This window comes from Anabrus simplex, chromosome 9 (genome assembly GCF_040414725.1).
Source record: "Anabrus simplex isolate iqAnaSimp1 chromosome 9, ASM4041472v1, whole genome shotgun sequence".
Lineage (NCBI taxonomy): Eukaryota > Metazoa > Arthropoda > Insecta > Orthoptera > Tettigoniidae > Anabrus > Anabrus simplex.
In genome coordinates this window covers 81,508,914-81,526,047 of record NC_090273.1, presented here as the reverse complement: position 1 = coordinate 81,526,047, position 17,134 = coordinate 81,508,914, and the positions used below count along the sequence as shown (strand labels likewise).

The window sequence follows — 17,134 nt, the reverse complement described above, 5'->3', positions numbered from 1 at the left end:
CATGGTTCTACTTTACTAGCTGTAAGTACCACTATGAGGGGCCATTGACCTGGATTTTGGACTCCTTTAGACAACAAGCATCATCGATTCAGGATTGTGCTTTCGAAGTAGTCCCTTGGTCAGTAATACTATTGTTTTAAGATCTGCTGATTATTTTAAATTCATAATCATCCATTCATTCTTCATTATCACGTTTTGAATTCTGGTCAGTGGATGAATTTTGGACTTTTAAATTGTCATTACATTTAGTCTTGTTTCATACCATTAGGGACCGATGACTTAGATGTTAGGCCCCTTTAAACAACAAGCATCATCATCGTCATCAGGATCCAAGAATATCCACAACAATTTGGTCAGAAAAAACATTCCTTCAATTGTATTCCAGGGAACAGAAATCGCTCTGAAAGACTCTGCGAAGAACCTTGACCTAATAATCATCGATAAAAATCTAACTTGGTCTGAACCTGCAACAGAATCTGCCAGCAAACTTTCTATACACTACACTCACTTAAAAGGCTAAGAGATCTTCTCCCACTTAAAACAAAGGAATTACTCATACAAAGTCTAGTTCTACCCATTTTAAACTACGGAGACGTTATATACAACAGTTTAAACAGCTCACACAGTACCAAATTACAGCGCGCATACAACACATGTATCCGCTTTATCTTCAGTAAACAGAGACATTGCCATATCTCACCCTACCTCAATCACTCAATCAGTTATCTTGGCTGTATTTTGAGGAGAGATGAAATCTGCACTCTGTCGGTTACTCATAGTGTTCTGCGTAGCGAAACCCCAGGTTACTTGGGAGCTGACCTTCAGTACCTGTCTTCCAGAAATAATCACTAAACTAGGTCATTAATTAGCTCCCTGCCAAGTTTCCCTGCCCATCACACTACTAGTTACAGTGATTCATTCATTGCCACTACTGTCTTCCACCTGTGGGATTCTCTGCCGGCTGAAATTAGAGACATACGTACTCAGCTCTTCAAAAGAAAGTGTTGCAAGCATTACCTACATATAAGAACTAAATCTATAGCACATATCCTAAGATAATTTACTTTTTTCATGTAAATATTAATCATAGGAACTAGATGAAAAGCTTTTCCACTAAGCCTGTAAGTTACACAATTTTAATATATTGTAGAATTTAACATAAATTAAACAGTGTATTATGGTTGGGCATAATAGCAGGCTCTATAGCCTGAGCCATGCTATAGAAAACAAGGTGATGATAAATAAATTAATTAATCAATTAAATAAATCAATTAGTAAAAAAAAAAAACAGAATTCAAAAATTGTTCGTTTGAAGGGTGCCAGAGGGACTATGCCTAAAGAAACTCTGGGATTCTTGAGGAAGATTAAAACACCTGAATCAGCCTCTCAGGGTATAGCAGACTCTGTGCTAAAACGCTCATTGTCAGTTATCAGACATCACCTATGTTGCACAACATGACTGTATGTGTAAAAAAAATTTCATTAAAGCAGAGTTTATAACATTCATTGGCGTAATTATTGTTCTTTGTGAACTGACTAGATCCGTTTTTTTTTATTCCTTAAAAGGGAATCTCTTGTATGTGTAAAATTTGCCACTAGTAGAACCTAACCTGAGATTTATGTTGAATTTTTGGAAATGTTTGTATCTTTTCAGGAATTGACTTAAATCATATGGCACAGACGGCAGCTGCTCTCGCCGGAGTCGACGATATTGCACGACGTGCTAAAGTGATACGTGCCAGTTTAAAATCTTTCCAAGAAACTTTTACCTCTCTCGAAAAGGTGAGGCTTTATCTGCACATCTTTTATTCTAGTTTATTGTTTGTAATTTTCAATCAAAATGAGACAGTAAGAATCTGTAGTTAACTAATATTAAGGTAATTAAGTTATGTGGATTATTAAATGTATTGGTGTCCATTCAAGGGAGGTTGATATGTTTAGTTAACACAGTTCATCCTAACTTCAGCCCTCTTTCACCCAGGGAGTCATAGTTTCCAGAATTTAAAGGAAAGCCTTCAAGCATGTTGGATAGTATACAAAATGTGTACTGTCCAACCTCTGGAGAATGTGTGTGAAGAGTACTTTGAAATGGTGAAAGGAACAGTTTGAGTAAAATATTATTACCGTACCCTTAAATGATGGAGAAATTCATTTTATGATACTCATACCTTTTTGTTCTTCTCTCCATTTCTGTTTCTGTATTTTAAGTCGAGCAGAATTGTGCGTGGCATCACTAGAGGTAACCTCCGTTTGTGCCTATAACTAACCAGCGTGCTGCTGCGCCAGCAAAATAACAGAAGTGAAACATTTGTTACACATTGTTTTGTGATTGAATAACATTTGTGACTAGGTGTTCTAAATTTCATTGCTATAATGTCTCTGGTTAATGGACTTCATAGGACTGAGTTCAAATCAGCTGGATATACTATGAACGGTCAAACATGTTTAATGAAACAGATTGCAATTAAATATTTACAAACACTAAAATATACCAAATATACACGTATTCCTGTAATGTGCCTTGCTGATGGCATGCCGAATATTGAAATGAACATCAATATCGCATTGTGTCTGTTTGCAACCACGATTGGAACAGGAGTTGCCAAGCCAAAGCGGCAATTTTCGGCCGCACACTCAGCATGATTTAAAAACACTACACTTCTCACCACCTGTTGTCGCAGCCACCAAATTAGGCGGGTCAGAGAAATGACACTGTTGCCAAGGATATGTAGCAACTGGCGAAGAAATGTCTAACTGAACACGTCATTTCGGAGCGCGAAGCAAGTTGTTCTCTCTCAAGCTCCTGATGTTACTTCACACAATGTTTCGAAACAAATTATACTACAAGCTCCAGAAAAAACTGCTGATTTCAGTGGTATAACTATTTTCCATATAAACCACTTTAAATAATTATTAAAAATAAAATCTTGAACGAGTAAATTTAAATCCGAAGGATCATGTATTGAAAATTTCAGTAAGCGGCCAAGTTTTTATTTCTTCAGCCAATAAAATTTTGTCTGCGGGAAAAATGTAAAAAATCGCCTGACTTATATTTTTTATCTGAAACATATTTCCGTGAGTCTTATAATTTTCCTGGAAAATGGCCGGGAAAGCGATCATGTAAATGTCGCCAGCTGAGGCAGTTCGGGGCGCGCGCACCAGCACAGGCTGCAGGACGCCGTAATTACTTCCTGATTACATATTAATCTATATCAGTTTTATTACATTATAACTTTAAATATTTGAATACTGTATATTGTACTGAGTGATATAGAAAAAGATCTACTTTAAAGAGTAGGTTTACATTAATTTATAATGACGTAAGAATTGGTTTCTAGCTTCAAGGCAGTCTAAGATTTCTTAGTCACTGTCATCACTCATCTCACTGTCTGTCGAGCCGTCTTTTACACTGCTGATGATGATTATGAATGGCTCCATTCTTTCGTCCCTTACTATTTCCTTGGCCCAATCGTCTGTTTGGATATTTTCCGCGCGATTGTAGCACTTTTCCCAGTCTGCAGCAGTCACACAGTCTATGGCTTCTGACGTGAGTTTTTCTATGTCCTTTATTTTGAATGTCTTGTTCCTCTCTGCCACTTCTCTCTTGACTTGAGCCCAAATCAATTCACATTCACTATCCATCTTTAACTGCACTTACGGTGCGAGCTCAACAGCTGCATGACAGGGAATGACTCGGGTAAGGTGGCCTGGAGCGGATGGGCTTCAGTTTGACGTCACTGCATGATCAGTGTTGCCAATCTGTGCCCGGAGGTAAGCGATTCTTGACCATCTGTCACTTCACCGTTCCCATATCTGACGACGGCGCAGTTTTCCTCACCCGCCTAATTTGGTGGCCGCGACAATAGTGGCAAATTAGTGTGTTACAACAAACTGACGCTTTGTCAAACAAGAATGTACAATTCTAAGTAATGCATAACACACATAATAAGCATGTGAGTATTGAACACACATGTTGCTGTTTGCAGTTAGTATATTATTTTATTACTTGCTCATGTACTCGTACATTTCTGCAGAATTCTACATTGTATACAGAATTTTAGGTAAAATACTATACGCGTATGGTTCATGTTTGTGGGTTACTGTAGTCACGTCCTAGTTCGTGAACCATGGGCAACGGCTGAGTGGCCTAGTGAGTGGTCCTGAGAGTCGGGATACCAGTTGCTATGGAATGGGAGTGAGCATCTCGGACATATTCTGAGTCATGGCCCTCCTTGTGCTCAGGCGGCTAGGACTATACAATTCACCGGTGGTCCATAACCCGTTAGAGGAGAGATCCTCACTTGGACTATGTGCAAGTAGGGCAGCATCCTGCTTCATGAATTTACCGAGCTCAGAACACTTTAAGCAAGCCTCGGACCTATGGGAGTAATGGAGTCCCACTCCCATTTGACAGGCGAGGGACTCCTTGGAAACAACTTGGCGAACGAAATGGAATTCGATGGGGAGCTATCAATATTAATGGGGCTTATGGAAGAAAGAAGGTAGAACTGGCTGAGTCAGCAAAGAGGATGCATCTGGATGTGCTAGGAGTAAGTGATATTCGGGTAAGGGGAGATAATGAGGAAGAGATATGAGATTATAAAGTGTACTTGACAGGTGTTAGAAAGGGAAGGGCAGAGTCTGGGGTAGGGCTCTTTATCAGGAATATCATTGCACGCAACATAGTTTCTGTTAGGCATGTAAATGAGCGAATGATGTGGGTAGATTTGTCAGTGGGAGGAATTAGGACAAGAATTGTGTCCGTGTATTCACCATGTGAGGGTGCAGATGAGGATAAAGTTGACAAGTTTTATGAAGCATTGAGTGACATCGTGGTCAGGGTCAACAGCAAGGATAGAATGCTGCTAATGGGCGATTTCAATGCGAGAGTTGGGAATAGAACTGAAGGATACGAAAGGGTGATTAGTAAATGTGGGGAAGATATGGAAGCTAATGGGAATGGGAAGCATTTGCTGGACTTCTGTGCTAGTATGGGTTTAGCTGTTACGAATACATTCTTCAAGCATAAGGCCATTCACCGCTACACATGGGAGGCTAGGGGTACCAGATCCATAATAGACTATAACTTAACAGACTTTGAATTCAGGAAATCTGTTAGGAATGTACGAGTTTTTTGCGGATTTTTCGATGATACAGACCACTATCTGATCTGTAGTGAACTAAATATCTCTAGGCCTAGGGTAGAGAAAGTAAAATCTGTCTGCAAACGAATAAGGGTAGAAAATCTCCAGGACGAGGAAATTAGACAGAAATACATGGATATGATTAGTGAGAAGTTTCAAACAGTAGATAGTAAGCAGGTTCAGGATATAGAAAGTGAATGGGTGGCATACAGGGATGCTGTAGTAGAAACAGCAAGGGAATGCCTAGGAACAACTGTGTGTAAAGATGGGAAAAGGCGAACATCTTGGTGGAATGATGAAGTGAGAGCAGCCTGTAAACGTAAAAAGAAGGCTTATCAGAAATGGCTCCAAACAAGGGCCGAGGCTGACAGGGATTGGTACGTAGATGAAAGAAACAGAGCGAAACAAATAGTGGTTGAATCCAAAAAGAAGTCATGGGAAGATTTTGGTAATAACCTGGAAAGGCTAGGTCAAGCAGCAGAGAAACCTTTCTGGACAGTAATAAAGAATCTTAGGAAGGGAGGGAAAAATGAAATGAACAGTGTTTTGAGTAATTCAGGTGAACTCATAATAGATCCCAGGGAATCACTGGAGAGGTGGAGGGAATATTTTGAACATCTTCTCAATGTAAAAGGAAATCATCCTGGTGGTGTTGCAAACAACCAGGCTCATGGGGAGGAGGAAAATGATGTTGGTGAAATTATGCTTGAGGAAGTGGAAAGGATGGTAAATAAACTCCATTGTCATAAGGCAGCAGGAATAGATGAAATTAGTCCTGAAATGGTGAACTATAGTGGGAAGGCAGGGATGAAATGGCTTCATAGAGTAGTAAAATTAGCATGGAGTGTTGGTAAGGTACCTTCAGATTGGACAATAAGCAGTAATTGCACCTATCTATAAGCAAGGGAACAGGAAGGATTGCAACAACTATCGAGGTATCTCATTGATTAGTATACCAGGCAAAGTATTCACTGGCATCTTGGAAGGGAGGGTGCGATCAGTCGTTGAGAGGATGTTGGATGAAAACCAGTGTGGTTTCAGACCACAGAGAGGCTGTCAGGATCAGATTTTCAGTATGCGCCAGGTAATTGAAAAATGCTACGAGAGGAATAGGCAGTTGTGTTTATGTTTCGTAGATCTAGAGAAAGCATATGACAGGGTACCGAGGGAAAAGATGTTCGCCATACTGGGGGACTATGGAATTAAAGGTAGATTATTAAAATCAATCAAAAGCATTTATGTTGACAATTGGGCTTCAGTGAGAATTGATGGTAGAATGAGTTCCTGGTTCAGAGTACTTACAGGAGTTAGACAAGGCTGTAATCTTTCACCTTTTCTGTTCGTAGTTTACATGGATCATCTGCTAAAAGGTATAAAATGGCAGGGAGGGATTCAGTTAGGTGGAAATGTAGTAAGCAGTTTGGCCTATGCTGAAGACTTGGTCTTAATGGCAGATTGTGCCGAAAGCCTGCAGTGTAATATCTTGGAACTTGAAAATAGGTGCAATGAATATGGTATGAAAATTAGCCTTTCGAAGACTAAATTGATGTCAGTAGGTAAGAAATTCAACAGAATTGAATGTCAGATTGGCGATACAAAGCTACAACAGGTCGATAATTTCAAGTATTTAGGTTGTGTGTTCTCCCAGAATGGTAATATAGTAAGTGAGATTGAATCAAGGTGTAGTAAAGCTAATGCAGTGAGCTCGCAGTTGCGATCAGCAGTATTCTGTAAGAAGGAAGTCAGCTCCCAGACAAAACTATCTTTACATCGGTCTGTTTTCAGACCAACTTTGCTTTACGGGAGCGAAAGCTGGGTGGACTCAGGATATCTTATTCATAAGTTAGAAGTAACAGACATGAAAGTAGCAAGAATGATTGTTGGCACAAACATGTGGCAACAATGGCAGGAGGGTACTCGGAAGTAGGAGATAAAGCCTAATTTAGGAATGAACTCGATGGATGAAGCTGTACGCATAAACTGGCTTCGGTTGTGGGGTCATGTGAGGCGAATGGAGGAGGATAGGTTACCTAGGAGAATAATGGACTCTGTTATGGAGGGTAAGGGAAGTAGAGGGAGACCAAGACGATGGTGGTTAGACTCAGTTTCTAACGATTTAAAGATAAGAGGTATAGAACTAAATGAGGCCACAACACTAGTTGCAAATCGAGGATTGTGGCGACGTTTAGTAAATTCTCAGAGGCTTGCAGACTGAACGCTGAAAGGCATAACAGTCTATAATGATAATGTATGTATGTATGTATGTATGTATGTATGTATGTACTATACGCGTAAGATTTTATTACATTGCTTTTCTCTTAGTGTTACCTGATAAACACTGCGAGGAGGTCACCATACGTCATTTCTCATGTAAAATCTAGGTTGAGGAGTTTTCATTACAGTGGCAGGCCCAATTTCCTACTGCCAGTCAGTCAAATTTGGGAGTGTAGATTATAATGGGAGGCCCCCTTGTCTGTTGCCAATCACAATCAATTTTGGGAGTTTTCATTACAAAGGCAGATCCCCTTTCCTACTTTCAGTTGCATTCAAGTTGGAGAGTTTTCATTATAAAGACAGGTGCCCGTTTCCTACTGCCAGTCACAGTCGATTTAGGGAGAGTTTATTACCTTTCTTACTTAATCACATTTCAGTTGGGAAGATTTCATAATAATGGCAGACCCCTGTTTCCTACTGATGGCGACAATCAAGTTGGACTGTTTTCATTATGATGGCAAGCCCCCTTCCCTACTGCCGTTCAGACTTGACTTGGGAAGTTCTCAATAAAATGGCAGCCTCCCTTGCCTACAGCCAATCACAGTTGAATTCTACTGTTGTTCAAAATATGTAATCCGAGATCATTGTTGAACATTACAAACCATTATTCCGTATTGAAGAATAGCTAATCACAAAGTTAATACAAGGATTAATTTTAATACCACCTATTCAATACAATTTATTCCACTATTGTGTGGTTAAATACACATGGAAATTACCAGAAATTTGCCCACTGTTTATTGGGCATCATCAGCCTCAACCAATCTTAAAACACACATGGTCTAAGGAGTCATAATAATTTACATAAAATGTATTGAAGAATATTTAAAAGTGTTAATACTGTGGATGCAAAATGTTTACAGTACAAAAATATTGAATAAAACAGAACTTACGCTAAAATCACTTTGAAAAATTGAAACGTTCGTTGAAAAGTAATTATCACACATTGGTGTTTTTTTTTTAAATAATCTATGTCTGACACTGAAATGGATCTTTTTGATAAAAAGCTTGAACAACACATATTACATTTGGAAAACAGAATATCAAAAATAAGGCGTCACAGGACAAGAACAAGACGGTTAAAAGATACAGTATTTGCTCATGTTTGAGGCTAAAATTTAAAATAAGGATGAAAATATGTAGTCAAATTGGAGGCGGTATAGATTAAGACGTCTTGGAAAGTTGTTCTAAAACAACATCGAAGAATTTGCCGTAAACGCTGCTAAAAAAATATCCAATTAAAAGAAGGTAGGTTGGACGACAATTTCATGTGACAAGAAAATGCCTCATGTAGACGTGGTTGTCCATAGTAAACAATGCTGTCAATTTATTCTCAAGATGTAACTTATGTCCTAATGTATCTGCAGCATTAGTCTGGCAAGTTTTGATTGTCTTAATTGCCTCATGCACTTCCTTCAAACTAATACCTTCTTCCTTTTCCCTCTGTCCATTGTTATCCTCTTCCATTGGTGTCATGCCCACCATTTTTTGCTTTCCTTGAAGGTTTCTGAGTAATATTCGCTCCACACTTCCAGGATGTCATTTATGTTGGTTTTCAGCCTGTTATTTTTATCCTTAATGTTTCTGATTTTCTTTCCTCTTTTTCCCTTCAACCTTTTCACCACATGCCAGAACTTTCTTTGATTTCCTTATAACTTTCTTCTATTTCCCTTCTGAAATGTTCCCAGGATTCCTTTTTGGCTTCCTTGACTGCTCTCCCTGCTGCATTTCTTAGTTGTATGTATTGCACCCGTCATGCCGGGCTCAGCTCGGCCGGTGAGCGAAGATCTCCAGGGTGCAGATCGTTCGCTTATCGGCTGTGCGAAAATTTTAAAGTGCAGGGATAGATGATGAACTAGTGGCAAATGAGAGAAAACTAAATAGGTTTTACACATTTATTACAACTACTGCTCTTCATAAACTTCACAATAATTTACAAAATCTAGGTATTTTGTTTATCTGATTTATCTTCTTTCATGTCGTAGTCACATAGACACTTCATCGAAAAATCGAACAGCAAAAGGGCTGAATCTGCAAGTATAATATTTATATTTTAGTGAAAAATTAATTAAATAATTAATAATAATTGATTTGAGATGATCTCTCCCATTGATGATTTAATAACTTGAAATTAAACTTCCTTCCTTCATAGATTTGATTTTAAACAAGTTTGAAAATGATCATTTTCATTCCTCTTTGAAAATTAAATAAAAATTTTTCTCTCGTAAAATTACGGTTAAATCGTCTTCCTTGACCTTTAAATTAATTAATAAACTCAACTTTATAATTATTTAGTAGTTGCTTCTCACATAATAGCTCGGAACTTGACCTCATGTCAATCGCTGTTTATCCATTAATTGAAATAATTAATTAATTGACACTTACAATTTAATTTTTGTGAGTTCAATCCACTGACATGGCCTATACTCATTTATGTGTATTCGTTAAATAAGATTCTATTCTTCTTTAAAAATGAATAAAATTCACTAAAGGTTTAAATTCATTCAAATGGTGAACCACTAAAGTTGGCGTAAATTAGGCCAAAAATTCCATGAAATAACGAAGAGCATCATCACAAATATGGATTGGAAACTTACATTAAGCAAAATACAGTCAAATCTCACACACACTACACTCACACAAAGATACACGGGAATATTATATACATATTTACACGAACGCTAGCCCTCGACTATTAATTTTTATGTTTAGACAAAGTTAGGAAAATTATTCTCATGATGACACTATCATGGTGACCTCCTCTCATCAACTGGAAATGTGACAGAGCAATGGTTGTCATTTTTTTAAGAAACACAGTTATACGACGATGTTCAGAGAAAATTTACGAACACAAAATCATCCAAAAATCATCGATAAAATCGCTTAAACATAGGCCAGAATTAACATTCCGCGCACACGGTTCATGAGCTACGATATTTATTTTTACTTCTCCACTATAATTATGATTCTCGATTAATCTGCACTCACACAAAGAAATTACATCAAGTAACATATCCTATTCTTAAATTGACTCACTAATGGATGCACAGCTCGACTGCTGAATTCAATAATATCCATCTGTCAGTCAACTTATCATCACAACACAGCAAATATATAAAAAAATTGTATCGGTCAGATACTGCCATTTCCCAGGCCTAAATTACAATAAATGAGCGCACATCAACCATTTTCAATAATAACTAATATTATGCTCATGACCTTAGGTGTTCTTTTACGCGATAATTTAGTTAAATTATTTTTATTATTATTATTATTATTTTCCCTGGCCGCGCAAGATCATACGTGCGGAAGCTACTGCACAATAATATTTCAGATGACTCTATAGCACACAAAATTCAACCATACGTCGCATAATTGAAGAATGAACTCTGACAAAATAGAATCCACGAAATTACTGTCCCATTTGATCTCATTTTAAGTCAAAAATATTCAAATAGTCCTAGTTTAACGTTGGGGTCATTTTACATTTATCTCGCCTGCCACAATGAACTCGGGACAGTTGAAACACTTCTCGAAGACATCCACTCAAACAAACTAATAGGTTCAAATACTCACACATCCTCAATCTACCATCACCAAGAAAGAAGAGATGGAAAAACTCTTAACTAATAGAAAATTTCTAAACAAATAAGTAGAGGCTATGTCATTACAATTACATTACAAAAGGAAAGAAAGAATAACAAAGTTTAAATATTACTTGGTGGTGACTGTCGGCTGTAGAACTCGGGCTGATGACCTAGTGCATTACCACATTACGCACCATCGATCCTGGTCACGCTTGCCTGGACTGCCTTACATTTTACTCGTGCATTGGAGACATGCTAGGGCGCTGGAAATCACACCATCCACCAAGAAAGAAGACTGGCATCCTGACTTGGACTCGAACCGGTGATCTCTTCTATGGAATTTCTTGTGAAGCTGAAACTAAAAATCACGTCTAAGACAAGGTCCAAAACTCACACCGATGTTTGATAGGATGGTAAAGAAACTTAACTTTTGAAATCTGTTGAATTATAGGTGGGATCCGTAAATATCTGAACTGCAGTTATTACAAGCTGTAGGCTCTGAATGACGAAGTTCCCTCAGCAAGCGAAGTGCGTCTTCCTCCGTCCGTAGTTGAAGCTAGAGTAATTCTCCTCAGTAAGCGAAGTACGTCTTCTTCCGGCTGTAGTTGAAGCTAGAGTAATTCTCCTCAGTAAGCGAAGTACGTCTTCTTCCGGCTGTAGTTGAAGCTAGAGTAATTCTCCACACGACGTGTTCAGAGGTAGAAATTTCTGAGTAAATTTTCCCTAGGAAAATCCATTATTCACTGTCTTAAGACAGGGGTGCGTCTTTTCCCCATAAGCGATTGGTTAATTTATTAACTTCGCACCAAATTAATCGCTTGATTGGCTGCCATAGTCAGACGTCACGCACCTTCACAATTATCGATCGAGCACTTGACATACATTCTGCCTGGTCACGTGGCATTCACGGCTGATTTGAAGGTTATTTGGCTAGCTGTATCTGCGCTCTCCCCCCGTTTGTCCTTGAGTGGAATTCCCAGCCACCTGGCATATCTCGCTCAGTCAACTCGATGTGATAAAACTCCCTTCCTGGTTCACGAAATATTATTTCAACACACAGTAGAAATAAAATATTTTCCAATAAATGATTTTACCAATTTTGAAGGGGACAGTATGTTACTTTGTCTTCCTCACTTTTGGATTTCATATATCTTTTCCTTGCTTTCTTCTTGGCTGCAACTGCTTCCTTTACTGTTTCGCTCTGGCTTGCACCACTATTGTACAATATGGTGCTGAGTAACTAGTGTTATTGTACTGACCTGAGTGCATGGTGTCCGATATATCGGATGACCTGTGTAAATAAAACTATCACTTGTATGAACTGTCTGATTGTTGGAACGTGTTTCTGCAATTATTATGAGTGGAAATGTGTAGATTAATTGAAATAAAACACAAAAAATTAACTTTATGCACTAATGGGTTAAACAATTGTAAGAGGCGAACAAGTAAATGCAAAGTTGGAATTTTCAAGACAAGACCAGTGTGGATACAGGCACTAGTATACACAGATGATATCGCACTTTTGGCAACAGATAGAGATAAATTACAGAGGGCAGTGATTGAATGGGGTTGTGCACTCCAAGACAGAGGGATGGAAGTTAATGTTAGTAAAAGTAAAGTTATGCATCTTACTAGGAAAGAACAAAAAGACCTTGACATCGAGTGGCAGAATGAGATTTTAGAACAGGTTCAGCAGTTTGAATATTTAAGCAGCATCATAATAGCAGATGGGAAAGTTGATTCTGAAATAAATCACAGAATCCATAAAGCTAACAATCTATATTATAATATTAACAACACCATCATAGGAAAGAGAGAAGTTACCAGGAAAACAAAAATGAGAATATACAAATATCTTCCAGTGCTGACATACGGATCTGAAAGCTAGACACTGCAGAGTAATTTAGAGAGCAGACTCGCTGCCACATAAATGAAATATTTGCATAAAATAGTTGGAAGGACAAGGAGAGATATGGTTAGAAATATATACTAGGACAAGGGAAGAGTGTCTTAACCAAGAACCACTGATCAGTTTAATTGAAAAGAAGGAACTTAGATGGTTGGGGCACCTGGTGAGGATGGAAGAGGAAAGGAAGCCTAAACAAAATATTCCAAGCAAGACCAGAGGGAAAAACAGGGAGGGGACGACCGAGGCTGGAGTGGGACACCTACGTCTTTGACCTGGCACGAAAGAGAGGAAAGACTTCAGCAGAAGTGAGAAGATTGGCACTGGACCAGAATTCATATGGGAAGTGGCTGAAGGACCCGACCTCTGCAAGGGCATAAATGGAAAGAGAAAGATGAAAAATCATACTTTAACGGAAAATTGCAGTCGTTTGAATAGGAAGTTTATAAAAGATTTCACAGAAGACCCACCGAAGGTATCACATAACAAGAAATGGATAAAATTATATAAAGTCTAAAATATCAAGAGAAGAGTTTGGCATAGCAGACCCTCTACAGCAAGATGTGGATAAACCAATTTAAGCCAGTAAGGATATATGTTCTTTCAATACCTTAACTTTTAATAACCTGGCTTGAGCATGATTTCACGTAACGTCCCACACAGCACAAGTCAAGATTTTCTCCAAACTTAAAAAATGGTATTATAATGTCTAAATCAACATGATCTATGTTAAGAAGATCCCAAATGTGAGCCTTATTGTTCAGTCACTGAAAGACTTTTAAAAACAAGGACTTGATATTTTATTCTTGTCACAGCTCACAGCTGCATGACCCTAACCACTCGGCCAAATCGCTCAGTGAAGATTTATTGGACTGACTATTTATCAAATTGTGAAGTTTTGAGAAGAATAAGAAACGGCCTAGAAATTGTAATAACAAGCAAACAAGAAAAGGAAACTTAAATACCCGGGTCTTGTAATGAGACATCCTGATGGCTACAGACTCTTTCAGCTAATGGAATGGAAAAATGATTGGTAGACGTGGACCTGGAATATGCCTGATTTCACAAATGAAAAATTTTGGAACTTGGTTTCAAACTTTATCCATTGTACTGTTCCAGTTTGCAATCTGATAAGACACTTTTGCAACAGAAGAACTTTAGACAGAGAGAGTTTCACTGCATTGCTAGTCTTTAGTTGTTATTTCAACTCCTAGGTATTTGTCAATAAAATGAAAAAGAATGTAATTTCCTTAATGAAAGTAACTTTGGTAATCAAAATCTTTATTGTGATATGCACGACTTTATCTGATGTGTTGGGTTTGTGCTGTAAATTTACACTATGAAATAAACTGCTGTAGGGAATGTCAAGAGGTGTTGTAAACTGGAAGTCTCTCCTCTGCATCAAAATGATTAAATTATCTGAGGATTGCTTCCATCGTGAGACAAATTTGATGGAAGACTACAGTTTCTAGGTGTTAGGAACTTGCAGATAAGGCACTAGCCTTAAGTAAACTTTCAAAGTGACAGGGACAATTGGATACAGTAAAACATTGTTGATATCTTAGTTTTGAAGTCTCCAAAGAGGAATGCTGTGTAGAGTTCTCATTCTTGGACTCCTGTTCGACTTCATGTAAAACATTAGGCCTACCATAATATTTCAGAATTATAATTTGTCTGATATGGAATCTGTGATCATAACAAGGGCCATGATGCCCACGATCCCTTAATGAAGCAGCAGCATATCATTAGTGGAAAAACGGAACTCCAGTTAAAATTAATTGTATAGCCTCAACTACAGTGTTAGACATTTCGATTTGACACAATTTAGGCTGCATGCATGTCAGTTTTGATGTTCCATTTTACCCTACCAGATGGCAGAGAAACCAGACCTCTCTTGGGCAATCTTTGGTTGAGTTTTAATTAATTTTATCGAATAAATGCCAAATATGTCATCGGAGATCTTGTACATACGGATATTGTTTGACGTGGAGTGCTGATTGGAATTTTTTCATGGTTCAGAACTCTTCAGTACCTCTGTTTAGTTTGTATCTGCAGTGTCTCTAGACCAACACTCTACCACTGATTCACAGAGGGAGCTTAATCCATTCCATTGAAATACCAGAAAGTAGATATCTTCTTCCATTTTTGGGCTCCTCCTAGTCTGGTCTTTTTCTGTCTATCATTTCAGTTCCACTCACTACCACAGATTCCACAATTACCCAATTTATCAGAAACTTTCTTCATAAATATAGAGGACTGGTGATGAAAAATGTCACATGATGAAAATGAAAAAAATTTGAATGATTAAAACATGAGGAACTGTGTGAAGGTGTGATTTTACCTAACAGTTCTCTGCATGTAATATTTTGAATCCATTATGTAAGTATAAAGAAAATGGATGTATTGACCTTTTTTATCTATGTTGTGTTTGGTTTTCTATTCCAGTGCCCCAAGCCTGTGATCACTGCCATCCACGGTGCATGTGTTGGAGCAGCCCTCAACATGATAACAGCAGCTGATATCAGATTTTGCACCAATGATGCATGGTTTTCACTCGCAGAAGTTAATATTGGTAAAACAAGAGCCGAGTTCATCCATTTCCATTACAGTAAAACCTCGTTAATTCGAAGTCGTTGGGACACAAAAATCGGACTTCGAATTACGTGATTTTGAATTAACTGCCAACTTGTAATTCAGAAATGCCAACCCTTGCGAAGTCACAAAATATTCTGAGACCCGTTACTGCATGCAATTAACCTTGATTCACAGTTTATAATCTTTCAAATCCCTTGGAAGAAAACTGTTTCCAAAATGTATCCATCCAACAAGGTGCATTTACAGTATTCAAATAATGCACTTGGATAACTCACTGGGAAATCTAACCTCACACAACGAAAGAGGGAAAAAAATTCAAAGATGTAAATGCTTTATTTCTTGGTTTACTGTACTGTTTGCATTTTTAGGTATTTGCACGGAAAATGCTCAACGCCCTCAAAACTTCATGGCTTCTTGAACTTTCATGTGACGAGGGAAGGAAGTCTCTTGCTTCCATGTGCATTGCAACACAGTACAGTGACCCCTACCCTTGTACGATTTACCGGTTGGCACTTCTCTCCTTTAAAACCGTAAGTCCGTTTTGGCTCTGCATTTTTAAAAATGTAGTTTCATCAGCACTGACAATATTGTTTGGTGTGTACGAATTGATTATATAATCCACGCTTTTTCGCCAACTGTCGGCATCACCAGTGTTCACGTATTATGTTTCTCTGCGCATAGCCTGCTACATGATATTGTGGCGTTCCTTAAAACTCTGAATATAAAAGAATTACGATTTCACTCGAACTTAGCAAATATGAAGCACACTGTAGACACACTGAAGTAAGTGAAAGTGCGGAAAGCTATGCCTGCATGTTCCGGAAGACGTGTTCTTTCATGACGAGGAGAAATTTTAAATTTAAATTATTCTGTAAAATACTTTTCTTTTAAAATTTTTTTTTTATGTAAAGGCAGTTTTGAATTAAAAGTCTGAATTTCAGTAATGGGCCCAACATTGTTCTTCGAATTAAGAATTATCCATATTTTGAATTAAACAATTTAAATAACATGCAAAACCATACCTCCTGTTTCTGGGAACGAGAGCTACTTCGAATTATGCAAGATTTTGAATTATCGAGGTTCTACTGTACATTGTTTGTGTGTGATGTACTGAGGGAATACGGGATTAGGGGTAGAATACAGTGGCACAGGAAACGTAGACAACTGCTGCTCAGTCCCTATTTTGTAAATGTGTGGATCACCTAATTGATAAACAAGTGCTGGATTTTTTTTAATGAGAGAAACCTATTGGATAACAACCAACATGGATTCGTTCCTGAAAAATCCTGCACTACACTTTGATCAATGAATGGCAGCATTTCATGGATCAAAGTAATGTGTCCCAAGTGCACTATGTAGCTCTCAACTGGAGTAAGGCTTTTGATCAGGTACCTCATCAATGACTGTTGTTAAGACATAGCAAGTTTGGCATTGAAGGCAAATTGCTGGCTTGGCTGAGGCGATTCCTGGTTGGTCAGATGCTGTGTATTGTGTTCAGTGGAACCGGATCAGACCAAGGTGTGAGAGGACTGTTTCTGTTCACTATATTTACACTGCATCTACCAGGTTGTGTATCATGTTATATGGCACAGTAACATCACTGTTTATAGAATCCAGTGCCATATGCT

General features: G+C 38.1%; 1 protein-coding gene across 1 annotated transcript in view; it reads left to right on the top strand.

Annotated features, from left to right (window-relative positions):
- The window catches only part of LOC136881298 (delta(3,5)-Delta(2,4)-dienoyl-CoA isomerase, mitochondrial), a 92,785-nt gene that overhangs the window by 38,425 nt on the left and 37,226 nt on the right, over positions 1-17,134 (top strand). The window contains exons 4-5 of the mRNA XM_067154098.2: positions 1,655-1,782; positions 15,357-15,483. Of these exons, the coding sequence (XP_067010199.1) occupies positions 1,655-1,782; positions 15,357-15,483 (255 nt within the window). The remainder of the gene's footprint in view (positions 1-1,654; positions 1,783-15,356; positions 15,484-17,134) is intronic.